Source organism: Geospiza fortis, unplaced genomic scaffold (assembly GCF_000277835.1).
Source record: "Geospiza fortis unplaced genomic scaffold, GeoFor_1.0 scaffold97, whole genome shotgun sequence".
NCBI classification, from domain to species: domain Eukaryota; kingdom Metazoa; phylum Chordata; class Aves; order Passeriformes; family Thraupidae; genus Geospiza; species Geospiza fortis.
In genome coordinates, this window is record NW_005054343.1 from 2118838 (window position 1) to 2138491 (window position 19654).

The following is a 19654-nucleotide window of genomic DNA, read 5'->3' on the forward strand; positions in this document are numbered from 1 at the left end:
GGCTGCCTAGTTTTACCTATGTAGAACTGAAAATTGACAAATCTTGGGCTCACTCAAAAGCCCATTAAAATCAAGGGGAGTCTCTGCAGGTCACCAGGTGGGTTCTGCCTGAAAGCTGAGATGCCTCACATGTGAAAAAGGGATGACTGAATGCTGGAGACACTGAGAAGAGGATGAGAGCAGCTGCTCTTCTCCTTCACTGAGATGTGTCTTTCTCCCTCTTTGCAGACAGGCTTTGCAAACAGGAGATGCTCAAAGACTCTCTCCAGTGTACCTGGGCTTTTAATGCCTTTGAGGTGCTCATGAAAGAGGCTGAGGCTGTAAGCCCTTGAATGACACACAGTGAATCAAAACTAGGGCAGGTTCAGGTGGCTACAGCACCAAACTGGGGCTCTCAAGAGCTTCTCTTTCAGGAGTGTCCCAGCTGAACACACATGAACATACATCACAATTCCACAGCCAGAGCAACACTCCTGGATTCACATCTAAGGTCAATAACACATTTATCAGAGTCAGCAAGTGGACCAGCTGGACTGCTCCCTTGAGGTCTGCTAAAAGGTGTGGAGAAAGGGACACACAGCCTGTGCCTCTGGCTGCCAGCAGCTACTGGGGCACCTCCTCTGCAGCAGGAACAGAGAAACCCCAGGACTGTACCAGCTCTTACCACCCCTACCCACTGAGATCACCACATTGCTCTGAGGTGGCAGTGAACAGGCAGAGAAAGCAGTGGAAACACTGACAGTCATGATGGGGACCCACTGCAAAACCAGTTCAATTCCATTTACACCTCAGTTTATCCCCCACCCTGTTCCCACTGCTCAAGAAATGCCTTAGCAGCTGCTGTGGGAACACTGCTGCTTGACCACATGAAAGTAAAATGACAGCTGTGGTTTGCTCCCTCAAATGGCAAACTGTCAGTGCTGGACATCCCATCTGGCTGCCTGAGCTACATCCTACAGCAGGTGCACAGAGCTGCTGCTGCTCCTACCTGGGCAGCTGTTGTTGAATGGTGGGTTGAACACTTTTGGGGGCAGCTCAGTTGCACTCTTCTCCAGATCCATTGTGAGTCGCTGCATCTTGGTGCAAAAATATAAACTACAATGTACAATTATACAAAGACAGGGGAGCTTGTTAGAACTAGGCCATGTCTGAGCACCAGTGCTTCACCCCACTGCACAACACCCACAGGAACACAAGCCATCCTCCCTGCCCAGCCTCTCCTCCCAGCCCCACTGCCACACTCAGGGCAGATCTGCCCAAGGACAGGGCTGTGGGAGGTGCAATCCCCCATTCAGCATTGGCTAATGTGGTGTGAAGCTCATGTCACATGAGGGGCCAGGCTGCTGTCACTGTGGCTGCCATGCAGAGCAAACCCGCAGTCCTCTGCAGCCAGTAACAAAGAGATTTTCTTTCCATTTTCCGATGCCTGTCTTTAAAGTGAAACTGGTTTTTGCTTATACAGTGCTCTAGGCACAGGGTTCCTGTGTATTTCTTCCACATTTCTCCATGCTCATGAATTTCTGTAGGACAAGCAAGAGCTCCTGGGAAATTTAGTGGGCTCAAGGACTGAACTATTGAACATTGCAGCCTCCTTTCCTGGCCTTTTCTTGCAATTCTTTTTAAAAGGTTATAGCCCTTGCTTCCAAGACTTGCTACATTTCTTAGACACTCTCCTTCCTAACACTCAGGAAGTGGAATTACCTTGTAAATTCAAAATTATTAAAACCTAAAAAGGATGTTGATACCATGAAAAAGGCTTAGAGACTTTTTGCATTTCATTAGAGTAGATAACACTCTACTTGAGCATCTGTAGAGATATCTGGCAGAACCATCCAAGCCTCCATCCAACTTGGTTGTCAGCAAGGGCTCTGAAAATTCACTCTCTATCACATAGAAAAGGAACCTAGCCATGCAATGCACTTCCAACCTTAATCCTTCTGTGAGCCTACAGTTTCCTTCACTGTTTATTAAACCTGCTCTTTCTGCACTGCAGAAATATCTCTGTAAGCATCAATTCCAAAGAAATACTGCCAAACAATTTCTCCTTGTTTTTTTCATGTACAGTCCTGCAGGAATCTCTGTTGTAATTGCATGGTATTTTACAGCTCCTGAAACATACAGGGATGGCTGCACTTTGTAAAGGTGTATCTTATAAAGAGCTCTGGCACAAAGACACTTTATAAATCTATGGTATTAGTGGGATGTGACATTCTCACTAAGAGACAGTGTAGAGCAGCCAGTTGCAATTAAAGCCTCCAGGACACCAACAGTCAGTCAGAGTTTTTCCCACTCCAGACAAAGCCTGGCTGAGTGGGGAAAACAGGTCAGGAGTATAATACAGCACTGCCATGGTGTCCCCAGGAGATGCCTATGTGCTGTGCTTCAGCTCACTCTCCCCTCTGGTTATGAAATAACTCCCTCAGTTATGCACAAGCTCTGCTTCATAGTTCCATTATTATTTAGACAAGGAGATCCAGGGGAAGGTGTCCCTGCAGGGGGCAGGGCCTTTGGAACAGGATGGACATTCAGGTCATTCCACCTGGGCCATTCTGGGGGTCTCTGATTGCTGTTCTCATAGCTCAGAAACACACAGCTCTTACCGGGGGCAGACTGGCTTCCATTTCAGCCACATTCCACTCACTCAGAGATAAATTGGGATTAAAGACCTGTTGGGACAAAAATACAGTTATGGCTGTGAAAGCTGGAATGGTTTGGGATTCCCATGGCCTCCCCTGCCTGCTGGAGGTGCAGCCCTGCACTAACTGAGCTGCAGGCAAAGGCTCCTGGGCTGACTTGAGGCACAGCTGGGCTGGGGACACTGGTGCTGACCCATGAGCCCTGCTGCCTGCCAGGGGAGGGACAGCACAGACACCCCATGCCACTGTCCTGTCACTAACCAGGGCACTGCACACACAAATCAAAGCCCTTTTCTGCTGCTCTTGAGTCCCAGGACACTCCCAGATCCATATGACTTTTAAAAGCATTCCAGAATTTAGTAGCAGAGGGCAGGTCACTGTTGCATCAGGGCTTTGGTGGCAATTTTTTGACAAGTCTGAGCAATTTGGGAAAAGGATCTGTTGATCTGAGGCCAATTTTATGATTCATTCTCACTCTTGTGACAGTTGCACAGGGAGAGAAGTGTGTCAGTAACAGGAAAACACCTCCTAATGAGAAACAAGAAACAAAAACCAAGAGTCAGTGATAGAGCAGGCCATTAGAAAAGCTCTCTGTAAAGTCAGAATCAGCCACAGACACTTGGGAACTGCTTGAAGAGAATAAGATTGATTTTTTTAAAATTACTTTTCATCTGTTTATCCATGCAAGCTTACAACATGCCTTTATCTGAAGCATCTCCTCAAGGGGCCATATATTTGACATATAGATTTTTTTCTAACATACAGAGCTATTTGATTATTGGCAAAAACCTTTCATATACCAACTATATGTACAACAGAGAAATAAACAAACCTTCCTATTTCTGCATGTCTGCTTAAGAAAAAGCCACTATCCATTTCTAAAGAAAGGTGATCTAAGAACTGAGACTGATAAATAGCTCAGCAGAAAGAGGATTTTACATTGGCTACACTTCCCAGAATATGAGGAAGAGGGGAAGGTAGAAAAAGCTAAACACAATATAGGAATATCTAAGATGTAGAATATGCAGAAAATAACCCCTACAAAGCAATTACCAAACTAGCTAGAGAGTCATATTAAACCTATTTTACATAAATATGTCAGGTCTCATATTTATTTCTTTACCAAATGCAGTGTTTTGTGGCCCTAAAAGTCCAAATATGCATATTTTAAAATAAATAAAGGCACAATTTAAAGCTGAAATCTCATAAGCAAGTTACAACAGAGCTGTGACTCCACAGGCTACACGTGGCAGACAAAATGCCACATGAGAACAAGCAGCATGACCTGAACCACAGCCCAGAGGAACCTCTGTGAACTCCACAGCTCTGTTTGATGCAGCCTTCCCAGCAACACTCACATCCAAGAGGCTGGCAGGCTCCAGGCTGTACTGCTGGCTCCTCAGCAGCAGCTGCAGCCCCTCCAGGCTCCAGTCAGTGCCCTCCAATGGGTCTGAAATATCTGTTCTGAGAAAACACAAAGGGAAACATTGCCACAAAGGAAACTTCGCAGAGATACCTACAGAAAGCAGGACTGAGCAGCCTTCCAAAAGGATGTTCCTGTTTAAATCTCATTTTGAAAACCAAGAGCCTGCTGTCAGCCTGGGTTTATGCCATAAAACCTCGTTAAATCTCAGAGTACAACTCAGCAGAGCACACAGGGGACTGGGCAGATGGTAAAACAAATGAGACAATCCCTCTCCTGGGTGACACGTGGTTTGGGGATGGATGGTCTGTGCACATCTCCTCAACACTGGGAAAATTAAAGCTTTCCTTAGAAGAAATCCTTTTAGAAATGCTCTTGGAACCAGAACAGGCTGCATTGCCATTCTCCTTGGTCCAAGATGCCTGAATTACTGTTAACTAATGCTTTTTAAAGGAGTGACTTTTAGCTGCAGGCATTTACCCTGCAGGCTGCATTTACTAGAGACATTTAGCTAAAAGAGCAACAGTGAGGCCCTGCTGTGATTAAACCCCCAAAAGCTATTAAAATTTTCTCTTAAAATCAGGTGTCTAAAAAAGGGATTATTTTTCTTGTTTTTAAGCATCCAGTGGGTTCAGAGGGAGGACTTTGATTCTCTTGTAAGGACTTAAAGGAAAATGGAAGCTTTTCTGATAATCCTACTGAGTGTTTTAGGTTGCCCTCCCTGATGTTCCTCCTTACATTGCTGCAGTTGCTATCAAGAATGAACTGCAGTTAAGTCATCCACCCAGCTGCACCATGCTTTCCTTCTCCTGGACACTCCCCATGACATGGGTGCAGTTGGGATTTCAGTCTCAGAGCACAGCCCCAGAAGAGGCTGAGCCTGGGGTCACAGTGCAGTGCCCTGGGCAGGGGTGTAGCACAGTCCAGTGCAGGCCTGCAGACAGACACAGATCTGGCCTGGGCTCCAGCTGTCACTCAGACCTTGGGCAAATCCCCCTCAATGCAAAAAGCCTCTTCCTGCTCCCACAGCTCTGATGCACATCCTGTGACACCTCTTCCTCTGCTGAGTTCTTCAAGCAGGTGATCCACATGCCCCTGCCTCTGTGAACAGTCCCCTGGCATTCAGGGCTCCTCTGGCAGGTGCCACATGTCCAGGATGGAGCTCACCAGGCTGCACTTGGCTGCCTGCAGTCACCCTCCCTCCCCACCTGGGGATGGGAGCAGAGGGCCACGAGCAGCCAGGGCCACAGCTCTCCCTGGTAGCCTCACCTGTCCAGCAGGGCCCTCCTGCCTCTCCTCTCAGGTGCCTGGGAGGTCCCTGGTGGGGCTGCAGCACAGCTGCCCCTGCCCTCCAGGACAGACTGGACCATGGCCACGGGCAGCACCGGGGGCTCAGAGCAGGCGCGGCAGCTGGGCAGGGGCACCTCGGGCTCTGTGCTGCCTTTCACTCCAGGGCTCACTGGCTCTTCCTTGATCAGCATGAGGCACTTCTCCCTGCAGCAGAGACAAGGCTCAGCACCACACACAGCTGCTCTGCAAAGGCTTCGAGCTACTGGGAAGGGCAGAAGCACAAGGCCTTGCTTCCACTTCCTATCAAACTGCTGCAGGTCTTTCCATTTCCTCAGGTGGGCAAAAGAAGTCAGCAGCCTCTCTTTCTTTTCAGCCTCTCTTTCTTTTCAGCAAGCTCCAGAAACATGCTCATGTATTGCTGGAATGCAGCTGCAATATCTGCAGTCATTTCATCAGTCACAGCTATAATGAATTTGCCCCATTCAATTGTTTTGCAAATATGGAAAATAAATTTCTGCGCACTGATCATTTCTTGGGTGAGTGTTAGGGACAGGTTCAAGGGACACTGGGCTAAAGAGATTCCCCTAAAAAAGAAAAGTCTCCACCATAGAGATAAGAATGGGATCAGTAAGACCCTCCCATGCAGGAGTTAGGATTGGCTCAGCAGGCACTCTAGAGATCCCAATGACTCAGGTCAGGATCTTGTAGCCCTGCAGGACTTGAACAGAAGCTGTTGAGATCTGACAGTCATAGTCAGATGTTTTACTTGGTTGGAGGCAGAGGTTTGCCTTTTCCAATGGGAGAGGCACCCCACATAATTTCCAGATGGACAAATGACAGTGAAGTTTTGTTTAGAAGCATTTTGTGTGTAAAAACCTACTCTGTGTTACTTGTAGGAGACTTTAGAGCTCCTTGTGAACCTGCACAGCTGGAGCCAAAGTGACAAAGGCATGGAGATAACAGGGATGATAAGTGACACTACAGAGCTTTCCTCAACATTCCTTTCAGACCATCTTCTCATCTCACGGGGCTTAAATTCCCACCAGAAGCACAGCTGATTTAGGAGGCACCACACCTGAACTGACTGGGGCCATGGGCTCAGATGTTAAAAACTGTGCAGACACAGAGCAGATCAGAAGCCACCAGATGGCACTCAGTAATTAGTAGAAATAAGCAACTTAACTTGAAGGTTATATTAAAGATTTTCTGCTTTAGAAATGGCTTCCAGGTTTGTTTTTTCTTTTTAATCTGAAGGTCTTTACATGCTTCTAGTTAATTTTATGGCTTTGGTTTCAATTATGCAACAGATTTACAGGCAATTTCTAGAGTGTAACTAGAAATTATACTGCCTTGCCTCTATGCCTGAGAAACTGTTTCCATGATTCATCTGTCTACTTACTTTCCACTGACATAGCTTTAGCTATTCTGCTGCTAGCCCTAAATGCACTGCATGTCTGTGGCAGGAAGAGATAAGCATTAAAATACCTCTGCATTCAGTTCTTAAGTTACTGGGGCCTTTTCACAGAAAAGTTGTCAAACATAGGAAGTTGTTGTGATGCAACCTTTCTGTTCTCATTAGCTGTTAGATGTACAATTTGATTGCTTCTTCCCTGCCAAAGCCAAAAGGAAACCCTCCTTTCTCTCTCTCAACAAACCCAACAAATGTTAGTATCTCATTATTTGATTAAGTCTGAGACAGTCCCTGTCTTGGGACTTGGGACTAAAGAAACATGGAATATTTCTTGAAGAGGGGAGTGGAAGTTCTCAGCATGAAACTCAGGACTTTGTTTTGAAAATTATGTTGTTATTACCCCCCTCTAATTCTGAAAATCTGACCCACTTTGCAAACTGGAAAAAAGCATTCCATCCCACATCTCTATAGAGATTTGTGAATCAGACAGAAACTTTGGTAGAATTACAGCCACCAAAAACTCTTGAGAAGAGTTGCATAAGCATGTTTATACCCAACTCTCTCTATTTTTAATCACAAACATGTTTACCTGTCATTTTCAGGAGGGGATTGCATATTCATGATGTTGGATGGTGATGCTTCAGTAACATCAGATATGATGGGTCCTCCAGCGATTGCAGGGCTGTTTAAGCAAGAGGCAGGCTCTGTCGAGGGCTAACAGGAAAGCAAAAATCATATAGATTTATCCTTCTGACCCCAAAACAGGTGCAAGGCCCTGTCTGAGATGGTTAGGGTTTATTCACCCTGACTTTGAGTCCCCACTTTATGAAAGCCAAGAAAGCTTTTACCTACTATGCAACATTATAATTTCCTCTCACTTTTCCTCCAACCACACAGAGGTACAGGTGTGAAATAAACCCTGTGAAGTGTCAGCAACCAAGAGGTTTCAGCATGTCTGACATTTTGCCTAGACTGCTCAGCTTCCTCTGCAGGGAAAGATCCAACACAGCCCAACAGGGCTGTATGAGCCTCTCATGCCAGCTCGTGTATTTTAACTGCATGACAGAAATGTCTGGTGTCTGCTCTGATGATGGTGGGGATCCCTTAGAGGGTTGAAAAATCCCACTTTTAGAACTCACTTCTTCCTATCTTCCCTCGAGGTGAACCAGGCTGGGGTAACAACACGGAGAGTTCAGTGTGCAGGGTCTGCCTTTCCCCACAAAGTCCATGGCCTCCCTCATGAAGGCATCCATGAAACTGGGGAGCTGAAGTAGCTTTAAATGTCACCCAGCTTAGCAAACCTCATTTCTTCTTCACTGCCAAACTCTTGCCAAGTTACTTACTCCATAATCTCTATTATTACTTCAAGCATTCCCTCCAGCCAAAGCCATCCCAAGGCCCAGAGGCTGCACCCACCGACTGGATGAAATAGGGCTCGTGGAGGGGCTCTGGGGACAAATGCCGGCTGAACTTGGACACTGGTGGAGCTGAGATCCCGTTGTCAAGCATCAGAGGTCTGTGGAGAGAAACACTTTTGTCTTCCAGCATGTACTGACTGGCTCCTGGCTGCTCATACACAAAACATCCCCGAGCCAAGAGCTCTTCTCCCCTGTCTGTTCTGGTTCTCCTCAGCTGTAAGAGTCTTTCTTGCCCAGTGTTATGGGCAAGGAAGGCTAACAACAGTTTTGGAGGAGGTCACCATTAAAAAGAAGCATTACCCAAACAGAGGGGAAGGATGCAGAGCTGCCCATGCTGCCAAACCTACCCAGAGCCCCCAGGCAGCACTCTGCTCTGTACCAAGTATAGGTGTCCACTCTGCACACCATCCTTTCCTGCAGCCATTTAGAAGAGGCAGGAAAACACAACTGTGAAAGATAAAATACTAAGGATGCAGATACAGACACAAGAGCTGAAGTTTCTGGAAGACAGACCTTTGTGTTTCCAAGGAAGCAGAACTCAAATTACCTTGCAAATTGCAGCTGGTTGTGTGAAGTGTAACCCCCATCATAAGGGGGGAAATGCAGTTGCTGTGCAGGTAGTTCTGTGCTCTTCTGCCCTTTTCAGCACAATTTCTCACTAATTATTTGCCTTTTTACAAAAAAGCAGTGGTCTAAGACATTTCTTGGGCTGCAAAGCTTTTACAGGGAGGACACAGCCCTGACCATGAAAATGAGAGGTCAGATCTGGCATCTCATTTCTCTGCTTGCCCACTCTACTGGATGAAAATTTCCCCAGTCACGAACCTCAGCAACTGCTATTCTCCCCTTGAGCCCTTTTCTTTGCTATCTGCAGTGTTTTGCTCTTCCAAGAGGCTCAGCAGAGAGGTTAGGCAGAGATGCACATACCCTGCTGGCTTGTACAGATTATGGGCTCCTTCATTCAACCCTGTGTTGTCTTTACAATCCTCACAAGAGGAGTCAGTCAAGAACAAGGACACTGACTTAATGCAAATTGACTCCTTTGAGCTGCTCATGGGAGGTCTGGCTCCTTTCTCTTCAGCATGGAGAAGTTTCTAAGTTGTCAAAGGCCACAAGGTAATAAAGGTAGGAACTGGAGGCACGTCCCTGTCCTCAGTAAATTCCACTCAATAGTCTCTCCCCCTTCTTTAAATCACAAGCATCACAGGGCAAGAAAGGCATAGCTGCTCTCCTGAAAGGCACTAAGCTTCCTAATTCAAATCATTCTATTCACTTGCCTTTAAGAGCCTACCTAAAGATACCTCTCAGCTAAAATTTTTCCCCACCATCCTCTTTGTAAAGCCTGAAGGTTAACACCAGCAAGCCAGTGTTGGATACACACCCCATTCAGTGACTGTGGGTCAAACTGAAGGTGTCTGTGGGCTGCCAAGTGGCAAAACTGGAACCTGCAGGAGCAGCAGTGGGGTCCTGCCCTTTGGCCTCTCTCTAGTTAGCACTCCCATGTCCCACTGCGTGCTGTGTTCCCCAGATAAAGGTCACGAGCTGACAGGGTGCTTCTCCACAGAGCAGTGAATGGGGCTGTCAGCAGGTCTGACTCTGCACTTCAGCCCATTCAGCTGCCATCACCATGGAGCCTGGTCCGGTGACCGCCCGCCCGGGCGAGCTGAGCTTGTGCTTTTACTGAGGGGGCAGCATTATGCACCCGTGAGCGTGTGCACCACACACGGGGACTTACAGCTTCCTCTTTATCCCAGAGCTGCTGGGGCTTGATTGGAGCTGGCCAAACAGAAACTGAATCAGCTGTCAGGAGAGATCAAAATCCAGTGTTAATCAGCAGAGTGATTCAGCACTCCCTGCTCTCGCAGCCATTCTTATCCCACATACTCTCCCTCCAAACAGCACCCCAAAGCTGGGAGCAGCCATAGAATATAGGAGCCAAACTGCATGAGACATTGGAGCCCAAAACAGAAATGAGCTGTCCAAGAACCCAAAACAGACTGCCTGGCTTTCAAGGGACACAGCCAGGTGCCTACTCTGTGCAAAGGTTCCTGGATGCATGTGCTCAGCACTTTCTCTCTTCACTTTGGGCATGAAGAACTTCAGCTGGTCCTAACAGACCTGTGAAGTGCACATGCAAACATTCCTAGGCCTGGAGTTAGAGCTGGATCCATTAAAGTTTTCAGAGACAGTTAGAAGAGGTGCTGTAAAGTCCGGCAAAGACTTTGCAAGTGAGAGAGGCAACTCTCTATGTAGAGCCTGGATGAAGGTCTGAGCTCTTTCAGTTGAGTTTTTCAGTTCTGTGAATATTAGTGCTGCTCTAACAGGATACTAAAAAGGAAGCAGAGTAGCTTTGGAGAAGAATCACTTTGCAACATATTCCCAGGTCAGCTTGAACTTAATGCTCTGCTTTGACCTCCAAACAAAGAGAGCATTATTATTATATATCACAGCTGGCTCTTACTCATTGCTCAATATAACAAAATGGAGTTGCATAAAAGCCTCTACAATGAAGTATACAGCTGCTCCAGCCTCAGAGCTGGAGGAGGCTTGATAAGTAGCCTCATGCATTTCTGTCCAGTCCTGTGACTCCATGATGCCACGTGAGGGTCAGAACGAGGGGACTGGGATGTGTGACATGCTCTGTCATGTCAGCACCATCCAGGAATCACTGGAGAGGCCTTTTCTACACTGGTCATGCTAGATTTTAAGGGAAACGGTTTTGCATCCTAAAAAGTTGTACAGTAATTCCTCAACTATACCAGTAACACCAGAAAATGTAGCAGCTGCTCTTACATTCCCCCAGTGGGGCAATGGGTGGCCGATTCTGCCACCTGCAGCTTCCCACTGGTGCTGGAAGCAGTGGGGTTCCTCTTGTGAGCAAATGGAAGAGGAAGATTTGGGAAGGCCAAAGGCATTGGTGCAACCAGAACACAGCCAACACAGGGCAAATAGTGAGAGTTGTGCTCTCCTGCCCAGGATTTCAACAGAGAAGTGCTTCTAACATCAAAGAAAGGACTGATACAGAAATTAAAATCTTTTGCCCAAAGGCACGGTCTGTGCTTTGTTAATGACTTGTTTGTATAGGACACATAAAAGCATCACCCAACTTAAAAGAAAGGGAAAATAATTACACTGTGATATCACAGTGTGGAAATTATGGGACAAGAAAAAAATCAGAGGAGCTCATAGACCAGACAGCACCAGCAAGTTTGGAGTTTATATGATAACTACCTTGTTGATGACTTTCTGTTGCTGTGAGTGGTTCTGCCGCAGAGAAACAACTTCCCGCCAAAGAACTTCATTTTGTCTGAAAGTGAAACAGACATTTTCCATGAGAACAGAAACACCAACAGCCCATGGTGCTGCCATGATAGCAGTAGATTCAACTGTGCAAAGTCTGTCTCACTTCTGGGTTCTTGCAGTGTTTGGCTCTTTTCAGTATCCCAAACAAGCTCACACAATTGCCTTCCTTTTTCTTCCTTGAGCTCAAAAGAGCTATAGATCAAAGCATGGAGGAAAAACATAAAGAAAAGCCAGCATTTATAGGGAAAGGTAACAGGAGGACACAAGTTTTTGTGGAACATTTGGGCCAAACTCAGAATTTCAGCAAGGCCTGATTTGTGACTGTGAGTTATTTGGATCACCCACACTGTCCTTCCATGGGAGCCAAAAAAGCCCAACCTCTCCACAACTGCACCAGCGCTCCCAAAGACAAGACCATGAACAGAGACCCTGTGTATTCTACCTGCTTAAAACTCATACAAGTGGTGGTTCAAATGCATGTTTGGAGCAGACAAAAAAATGTTCCTGCATCTCAGAGCCTTGAACTAGGAGGACTCTAATGATGTTATTAGTGGGAGCCACTGATTTAACCCAGCACAGACCCGTGTCCAGCTTGCACAAAGAAAATGTCTTTTCTGTCTGTAAATGAAGCAGCACAGAAGGGAGCTTACAGGCTTGCTCTAACAGTCAGTCCCATTAGGTGGGAGGGAGAGAGGCAGAGTTTATTTACTGTGCTGTCTCCAAGTCTGGATACCAGCCAAGTCCATGCTGCTAAAGGTTTTGCCAGCCAATTTATCTCCAGAGTATATGGATGTACCTAAACTGTCAGGGCAGCAAAACCTATCATACAGGTGAAACTGATAAATCCTTTTGCTTTTCAGTCTTTCTAATGTGGATGGATGCTAGAACTGGGAAGGTAAGGCCCAGAGATCTGAAGAGCACAGTAGAACAGCTTGTACAGCAAGAATCTCTGCAGTGAGCTTTCTGTACTGGTCCTGACAGGATTTTCAGCAAAGCAGCATTCCTGAGTCTGACAGCTTGCACTGGAGTTATGTCCTAATTGTTCTTCACCAGTGTAAATTTCTTAACATGGATTCAGCTTGGGATTTCTCCTCTGTCTTACTTTATAAAAATCATATTATTTGCATCTGTTGAATGCAATTTTGCCAGATGGAGGGAAGGAGCAAGCAAATCAAAAGGGAGAATAAATTAAAATCAATGCCAAATCACTAATACTGGAACTCCTCAAAAATTAAATCAAATGCAAGCCCAGAAACTCATTACTGCTGTATCTGGATTTCACAGTGCAAACTCATGCCTGCGCTAAGTGTGGGAGTCATTAAAAATTGATGCAGGATAAAAATATGTATCCATTGCATGTAAGGTGCTGGTCTGGAATGAAGTTTCCCAGTATGCAGTGTTACTCCTAAGGCCCATAATGACAGTGTCATCTGGTGGTGTATGAATATCAGCTCTCATTATAAAAGAAAGGGTTTGGGTCTATTTGATTATTCAAGTGCTTTTAAACAAAGCTCTCTGTAAATATTAAAATTCTGGAGGCAAATAAAAACCTCTCCAAGTATATGATTTATAAAACTATATCCACTTCCTAATCTTTTAGTGACCATGTCTGAGTAAGAAAATCCCAGAGTCTCAGACAGCTGGAGGCAGCCCATGCAGGAAGCATTGCATCAGCTTGTTTTGCTCTTATCCAACAATTCTGGCCATGTTAGATGACACAGTCTCAGGGAGATGAGTCCATGGACTAAATTATACACAAGTTCTTATGTTATAACTTATAACATACTATATTTTTTAGGCCAGTCATAAATTTTGGAGGTGAATGATGGCAGAAAGGTAATTTCTTAATAGCTGAAGTGGACTCCACCACATTTCTGCCAAGGACTCTTGTATGTGTGAGTTACATCTTTATCCCCATTTCCATCTGGAGGCAATAGTTATCTAAGTCCCCAGGTTATGCACATATTTCCTGTCTGACCTTCTCTGTGCTTTCCTCATCTCTGAAGGGAAAACAAACAAGACAGAGAGGCTGAGCATTAATTCGTATTTTGTAAATCAGATGTGCATAGAAATCCTACATGTTGTTGTCTCAACAGATCTCTGGTCAGTCCCTGGCTCCATGTGCTCCCTGGGGAGGGAAGTGTGCCAGGCTCCTCCTTTCAACCATTCCCCACTCCAGAGAAGCAAATGCCCATAGGAAGCAGCCTGAGTAGGATTCAACTCACTGCTTCATGTCCTGCACTTGACACTCCATGTTCTCCTGCTGACTTCTCAGAATCTGTACCTCGTATAGCAACCTGCTGAGGTCCTCCTGGCGCATCTTGGTCTCCTCACTTTTCACTACTGACACCTGAGGAGAAAGAAATCAAAGGCAGATTTTACCTGTGCAAGAAGGGCCATGGACAGAGAGAGTCACTGTGGTGGCTCAGGTGCAGGACTGTCACCGGCTGAAATACCAGGACAGGCCACATGCCAAAGAGTCTGAACTATCCCAGGGTACTATTGCAAGAGCCAGACAGAGCAAAGTGCAGGACAAATCTATTCATACAGAGGGTCTGCTGGCAGAATTACATTCCCTGTCAGAATGGGGACCTATTTCAAATTAGTTTAGGGGGAAAACAAAAGTATTTTGAGTATCAGGGAGGAATTTATCTAGATTGATTTAATCTTTCTACTTTAATTACAGAGATATCCAATCAAGCCTCACGTTTTACAGGGATGAGTCTGATGAAATGCTTCAAATTGACATACTACACGTGGATTTCCAAAAGGCTTTTATTCAAATCCCTTTTTAGAAGTTGCTATGCTAATTCAGTGAGAGAACAACACTTTGGGAGTATTAATAATAGGTTAAAAGACAGAAAACAGAGGGCAGGAGTAGGCTGTTTCTTGTATAAGAAAAAGAGATGGCTGTTGAAGACCCTGCAGGATTTATGCCATATTTCTCTAGGAACGCAGTAACAATTCAAAGGCAGAGGGGGGGAAGCAAGCCTAGCCCTGAAACACTACACAAACATCTTGTGATACAGAGCAACAGAGCAGAAAAACACAGACAAAACTCTGATGCAAGCCAGGCCCTGCAAACCAAGAACCCCCAGCCTAGGTGAACGTGTGTGGGGAGGACAGTAACAACACCAGGGTGATGCTGGAGTTATGCTGAGCAGGATCTGGCAGGTGCCTGTTCCCCCCTCCCACACAGTTCCCTCACCTTCCTCTTGATGTGCTCCAGGAGGTGCTCGTGGCCCTGCAGGAAGCAGAGGTGCTGGAACTCAGTGTCGTCCCTCTCAGGCTTGACCAGCCCGCCCTGCTCGATGTTCACCACCTTCCTGAAGCCATCTGCACAGAGAGGACACACCTGCTGGCAACAGGACCCAGCACTCCCTGCACCACCCACCCTCATCACTCTTGAGGACATTTCTGATCACCCTCCACACTGTTTGAGCTGCCAGTGCTTACCCCTGGACATGTTTTGGTGGGCCATAACCACCAGAAACCCAGGGCAAGGGAGAGCCCTGTGCATCCCACGGGCCACCCCTGCTGCAGCCTGTGCCATGAAAGCTTTTCCATCACAGGCACGTTGGTCTGCCAGGAGCTGAAATGCCAGCTCTTAGGGGATTCCTGTCTCAGTTTGCAAGCCACAGGGATTCAGGGGAAGGTTTTTCAAAGGCACAGACCATCAACAGGTGCCACTTTTGGAAAAAAGGGTCACGTCCACATTTGGAAATCTGCTTTGGGTACTTCTCTGAAGTCCTTGAAAGTTTCTAAGCTGTATTTAAGGACTGGCCTAAAATTTTAAAAATGCTACTAAAGAGTGAAATAGCAAAGTTAAAACTTGACTAAGGAACTTAACTACTCATTGAAAAAATTTCAACAACTATCAGAACAGTCATATTGTTAAAGTAGCTGAAAATTACACCTAAACCTCTTTTAAGGGGTAAAAATGTCTGATCAGCAAGGCAAGGTTTGCAGGGAGAAGAACTGTCTGTTACCAGTTCAGTGATATGGCTGGTGAAAGGGATAAGCTCAGGGCACAGGACCCACAAGAGCAGCACACTCTGGGGGAGGTGTCACAGTTGGTATCTGGATAAAACTCCAAATAGAATAAAATGGAAAATGAATAATAATAGGTCATCAAATCCATGCAAGAGAAGCAGAACACCTGGTAGGTCAAAATTCTTAGCCCACATCCTGAAATGTAATCTAACAGAAATTCCATGCTGGAATTTAAGGTAAACACAAGGAGATCACTACTCTGGGATGTGAGAGGCAGATCCTCTTTGGCAAAATCAATAATGCCACAACAAGTCATGTACATGAGACCCCAAACCTTCCTCTGCACAGTTCTCTCCCATGCCTCCTGTCCCCCCATGTTTGTGGGGACCCCATGCCTGGGCCCTGGAGCTGCACTCACACATGTTCAGCTGCCTGACAAAGCTGGCCATGTTGTTGTGCTTGAAATACTTGGGCAGCACCTCCTTGGCAAAGCGGCCTTGGTCGAACACATGGAAGCTGGTGCCATTCTGCAAAGGAGACAAGGACAAAGGCAAAGTCAGGGGAGCATCCCTGACCACAAGAGGGGCCCAGGAGGAGCCCTACAGCAAGGGCAGTCTTGTTCTCTGAACTGCCACTTTGAAGCTAAGAAGAGTGACAACAGCCCTCGATGACAGATGTGCTCCTTTCAGTTCTGGTACAGTCAGGCCTCTGTGGCTGCAGGATTGATCCTTTTCTGCTTTTTGTCACTGCTTAGTTGAGAGTCTTGGATGTGAGAAAGAAACCGCTGACTTTTGTGCCCAAATAGCTGGTAGGTAGTCTGTGATCATCCCCTCTTGCATGGACTTCACAAAAAAGATTCAGGTCTTAAGAAAGGCCTGAAAGTGAGAATTGCCATTACAACCCCTGCCATCATAACCTACTTGCTCAGCTCCAACCCCAGTCCTTCTGCTCCAGAGCACAGCAGTCCTGGAGGGAGCACTGCCTGGAGACATGGCACAAGAAACACAGCAAGGCAAGAAGCAAATCATCTCTGGAGACACCACACTTGCCCAGAAGCTCTACGCACATTTTATTGATTATTTTTAATAGTAAACAGCCACAAGGGCAACCCACAAAATGTTGACAGTCACGCTTTGCAGCCCGAGCTAGCAACACACACGTTAATCAGATAAAGCTTCCATTTCTGGGGTTGCATTGCAATGATCCATGCCTGCCAAACAAGGCAAACTGCCTGGGACTGCTGGTAGAGAAGATGCACTGCAGGCCACGTGCTTTCCCTGCCTGGCCTTCTACCTGCTGACAGTTACATCAGTGCAATGACATCAGCAGATATTAGGGACCTGCCTCAGCTGCAGCTGAGTTTCAAGCGACAAGAGCTAAGGACACCAGAGCCTGCACTGTGCTGGCAGGGAGGGGTCTGAGACCAGCCCACCACAGTCATCCTCCTGCTGTGTTCAGTGCTACTCCCAGCAAGCAGAGGTGTGTCAGCCTGGGTGGGCGTTCCAGGGGCTGGTTTGTGACACGGGACAGTGTTTTGTAAGAGCCCTCAGGCTCTGTGTGCAGGAAGAGGGTACCAGTGGTGTGAGTCCCACCTCACACCATCAGGGGGTCTGCAGCTGCAAGGGTGCTCTCAGGGAAGTGTGGAAATCTCTGAAACAGGGACTGCAGTCAGGGCCATGAGACAGGTGAGTGACTAACGAGGGGCTGCTGTGTGCCTGCAGCCTGCCCATGGCCTCCAGAAACCAGCCAGCTGGCAAACCCTGCTGCCCTACACTGCGTTTCCATCAGCACATGGTGCCACTTGCCTCTGAGCTCAGGCTCATTTGGCAGCTCTAACAATTAACACCCACTAACACAGGATTGGCTCTGCTGCACTTCTGCTCCTTGCTTACTACTGCAAATACTGAACATGACTGTGCCTCAACACTGCTCTTTGACCATTTTTGGGGTCTTCCCTATCATTCCTTATCCCATGCAGCAGAAGCAAAGGCTGATCAAGCATTTAAGAGATTCACTGACAACCTGCATGCTGGAATTATCCTGTCTTTGAGAATTTGCAGACAGGACAGCAGGAACCAGGTTTCCCAACACTGCAGACACTGCCCTGGGGGCCCAGCTGGTTTATTCTGCTTCCCTTGTGCTTCTGCCCCCTTACTCTGGGATACAGCTGTGTGTCCCAGGCTGGACCCCCTGATGGAAAATGAGAAGCATGAGAGTTTTGTATATCTCAACAAGTCCTTCTGGCCTCTCATGAGTGGCCATTCCTTTGAATTCAGGGCCACAGTGTTCTCAGAAGCTGTCACACTCAGAAAGGCTCCTACAGACACAAGAGACTTTGGGGTTACTGTGTGCTCACCAATGAACTGTGCATGTGTCAGTCTGTTCCCACACTGCAGCTGTGCCTTGGCTGTTTTACACAACAGGAGCACAAACTCAGAAACTCTGGAAGTCTTCTCTGCCCAAAGCAAAACTGACTGCAGCACAACAATCGTGGCAGATGCTTATCTTTACTGCTTTTGACAGAACCACCAGGACAGACATGTTGTGCTCTGACAAGACAAGTGCTAGTCTAGGAATTTGCCAGTTCTCCCTTACTGCACTGCCATTTTAAAAATTAATTACTTCCTGCCCAATCTACCACAGACACTGAGAGCAGACTTTTCCTTTCCACTTTACAGCAGACTTTAGTGTATATATAAACCATTACTGCATCTCCTCTCCATCTCTTCTTCATGCTAAGAAACAGTTCACAGCTCCTTATGGGTCCTATTTTCTAGAAGTACTGATTACCCAGAAATCTTAGGTATGCACACAAATCTCTCAGCTCCAACATTACTGTTGTATAGAAGCTGAATATGTGAAACATGGATACCTGCAACAAGAGGAAAATGAGACACCTAAAAGCCTTACCCCAAACCTCCAAGGATGCAGTTGCAACCAATGTTAGTTTGCAGGAAAGTAGAACATGGTGGTAGTCAGTCAAAAATAACAGTGTTCTAAGTGCAACAGAGAGGGGACTATTTACACAGGTCAGAAAATAATTTCTAGCTTTAAAATCCTTATTTAAAACTTGGTGGTTCTCAGAGGTATGGCCATGTAATACCAGCATCAAACCACGATGGTCACAGATATCAATGCAGCTCCAATCCTGTCTCAGGTTTTGAATGAAAAGTCTATTGGACACACAGTATATATAAGAAAGGCTACTTTAGACTTTTTCACCACCCCCCTTTAAATTTGCTTGTGTTATAGATTCTTGATTTTGGAGAACAAGTTTATGCACACAGCTTATCTAATAACTCCCTGCTGAAAACAAATCATTATTTGCAGCAAGTTGTGGGTCAAAAGCACAATGTGGTATCAAAGTGTTGTATAAAGAGGATAAATAATTTTATTTCTGTGATTGCACTTAGTATATTAATGCCTCTGTGACAAATAAGAAGCCAAAGAAAAGCAATCTATCCCTATGAAGTTGTACAGGCAATATGTACCCACATCACCATGATCATCACACCGACTCGTTGAAAAGTCAAGTAATGCTCTTCCAAAATGATTTAGGGTGATAGTCTGAGATCTGTTTAAATTATAGGTTTGAGCTGTTTATCTGCTGCCTTCCACCTAGCCATTTGTGAGAGGCTGCTAAGAAACACATGTGAGATAATACCAAACAGCAGTGAAACTTTTTAAGGGCTTTGCACATTTCCTATAAATGTTAGGGAGCTGCAGATTCAAGCAAGGTGAAAATATTTCTCTCAAAGTAGAATTCTTAGAATTAGAACATTAGGCACTTTTTAGGATGTTTCAAGTGAAATATGTAAATATTATAATTAAAACACCCACAAAACAGTTTCCCCTCTGAAACAGAAAAGCCACAATATTTCAGATAAATAACACCAAGTATATCCAGAAGTGCCTGTACTTGAATCCTGGTTTTTGCACTCTGCCAGTGACTGGGCAGCACCTGCCAAGCAGAGGGCAGCTCCTGTGCCATGCAGCTCTCCTGGGTTTTCCCCTGTTGTTGCAAGCATTAGTGACACCCAGTACCTGTTGCACTTACAGAACTCCAGCAGATGAGATGGTTCGTTTCAGGGTCTTCCACCAGCGTCCAGAGTTTTGTTAGGAAGGCTGGGACATTGCTGGAGTATCCATCCATCACCAGAGAGCTGGGTGAATCCTGCAT

At 46.1% G+C, this 19654-nt stretch overlaps 1 protein-coding gene across 1 annotated transcript in view; it reads right to left on the bottom strand.

Annotated features, from left to right (window-relative positions):
* The window catches only part of HSF4 (heat shock transcription factor 4), a 19887-nt gene extending 233 nt beyond the window's left edge, over positions 1 to 19654 (bottom strand). The window contains exons 1-12 of the mRNA XM_005422733.1: positions 19532 to 19654; positions 15893 to 16001; positions 14690 to 14817; positions 13707 to 13831; positions 11410 to 11485; positions 9914 to 9978; positions 8177 to 8276; positions 7350 to 7474; positions 5329 to 5553; positions 3995 to 4100; positions 2601 to 2666; positions 969 to 1076 (exon numbers count right to left, since the gene is read on the bottom strand). Coding sequence (XP_005422790.1) covers positions 969 to 1076; positions 2601 to 2666; positions 3995 to 4100; positions 5329 to 5553; positions 7350 to 7474; positions 8177 to 8276; positions 9914 to 9978; positions 11410 to 11485; positions 13707 to 13831; positions 14690 to 14817; positions 15893 to 16001; positions 19532 to 19654 — 1356 coding nt within the window. The remainder of the gene's footprint in view (positions 1 to 968; positions 1077 to 2600; positions 2667 to 3994; positions 4101 to 5328; positions 5554 to 7349; positions 7475 to 8176; positions 8277 to 9913; positions 9979 to 11409; positions 11486 to 13706; positions 13832 to 14689; positions 14818 to 15892; positions 16002 to 19531) is intronic.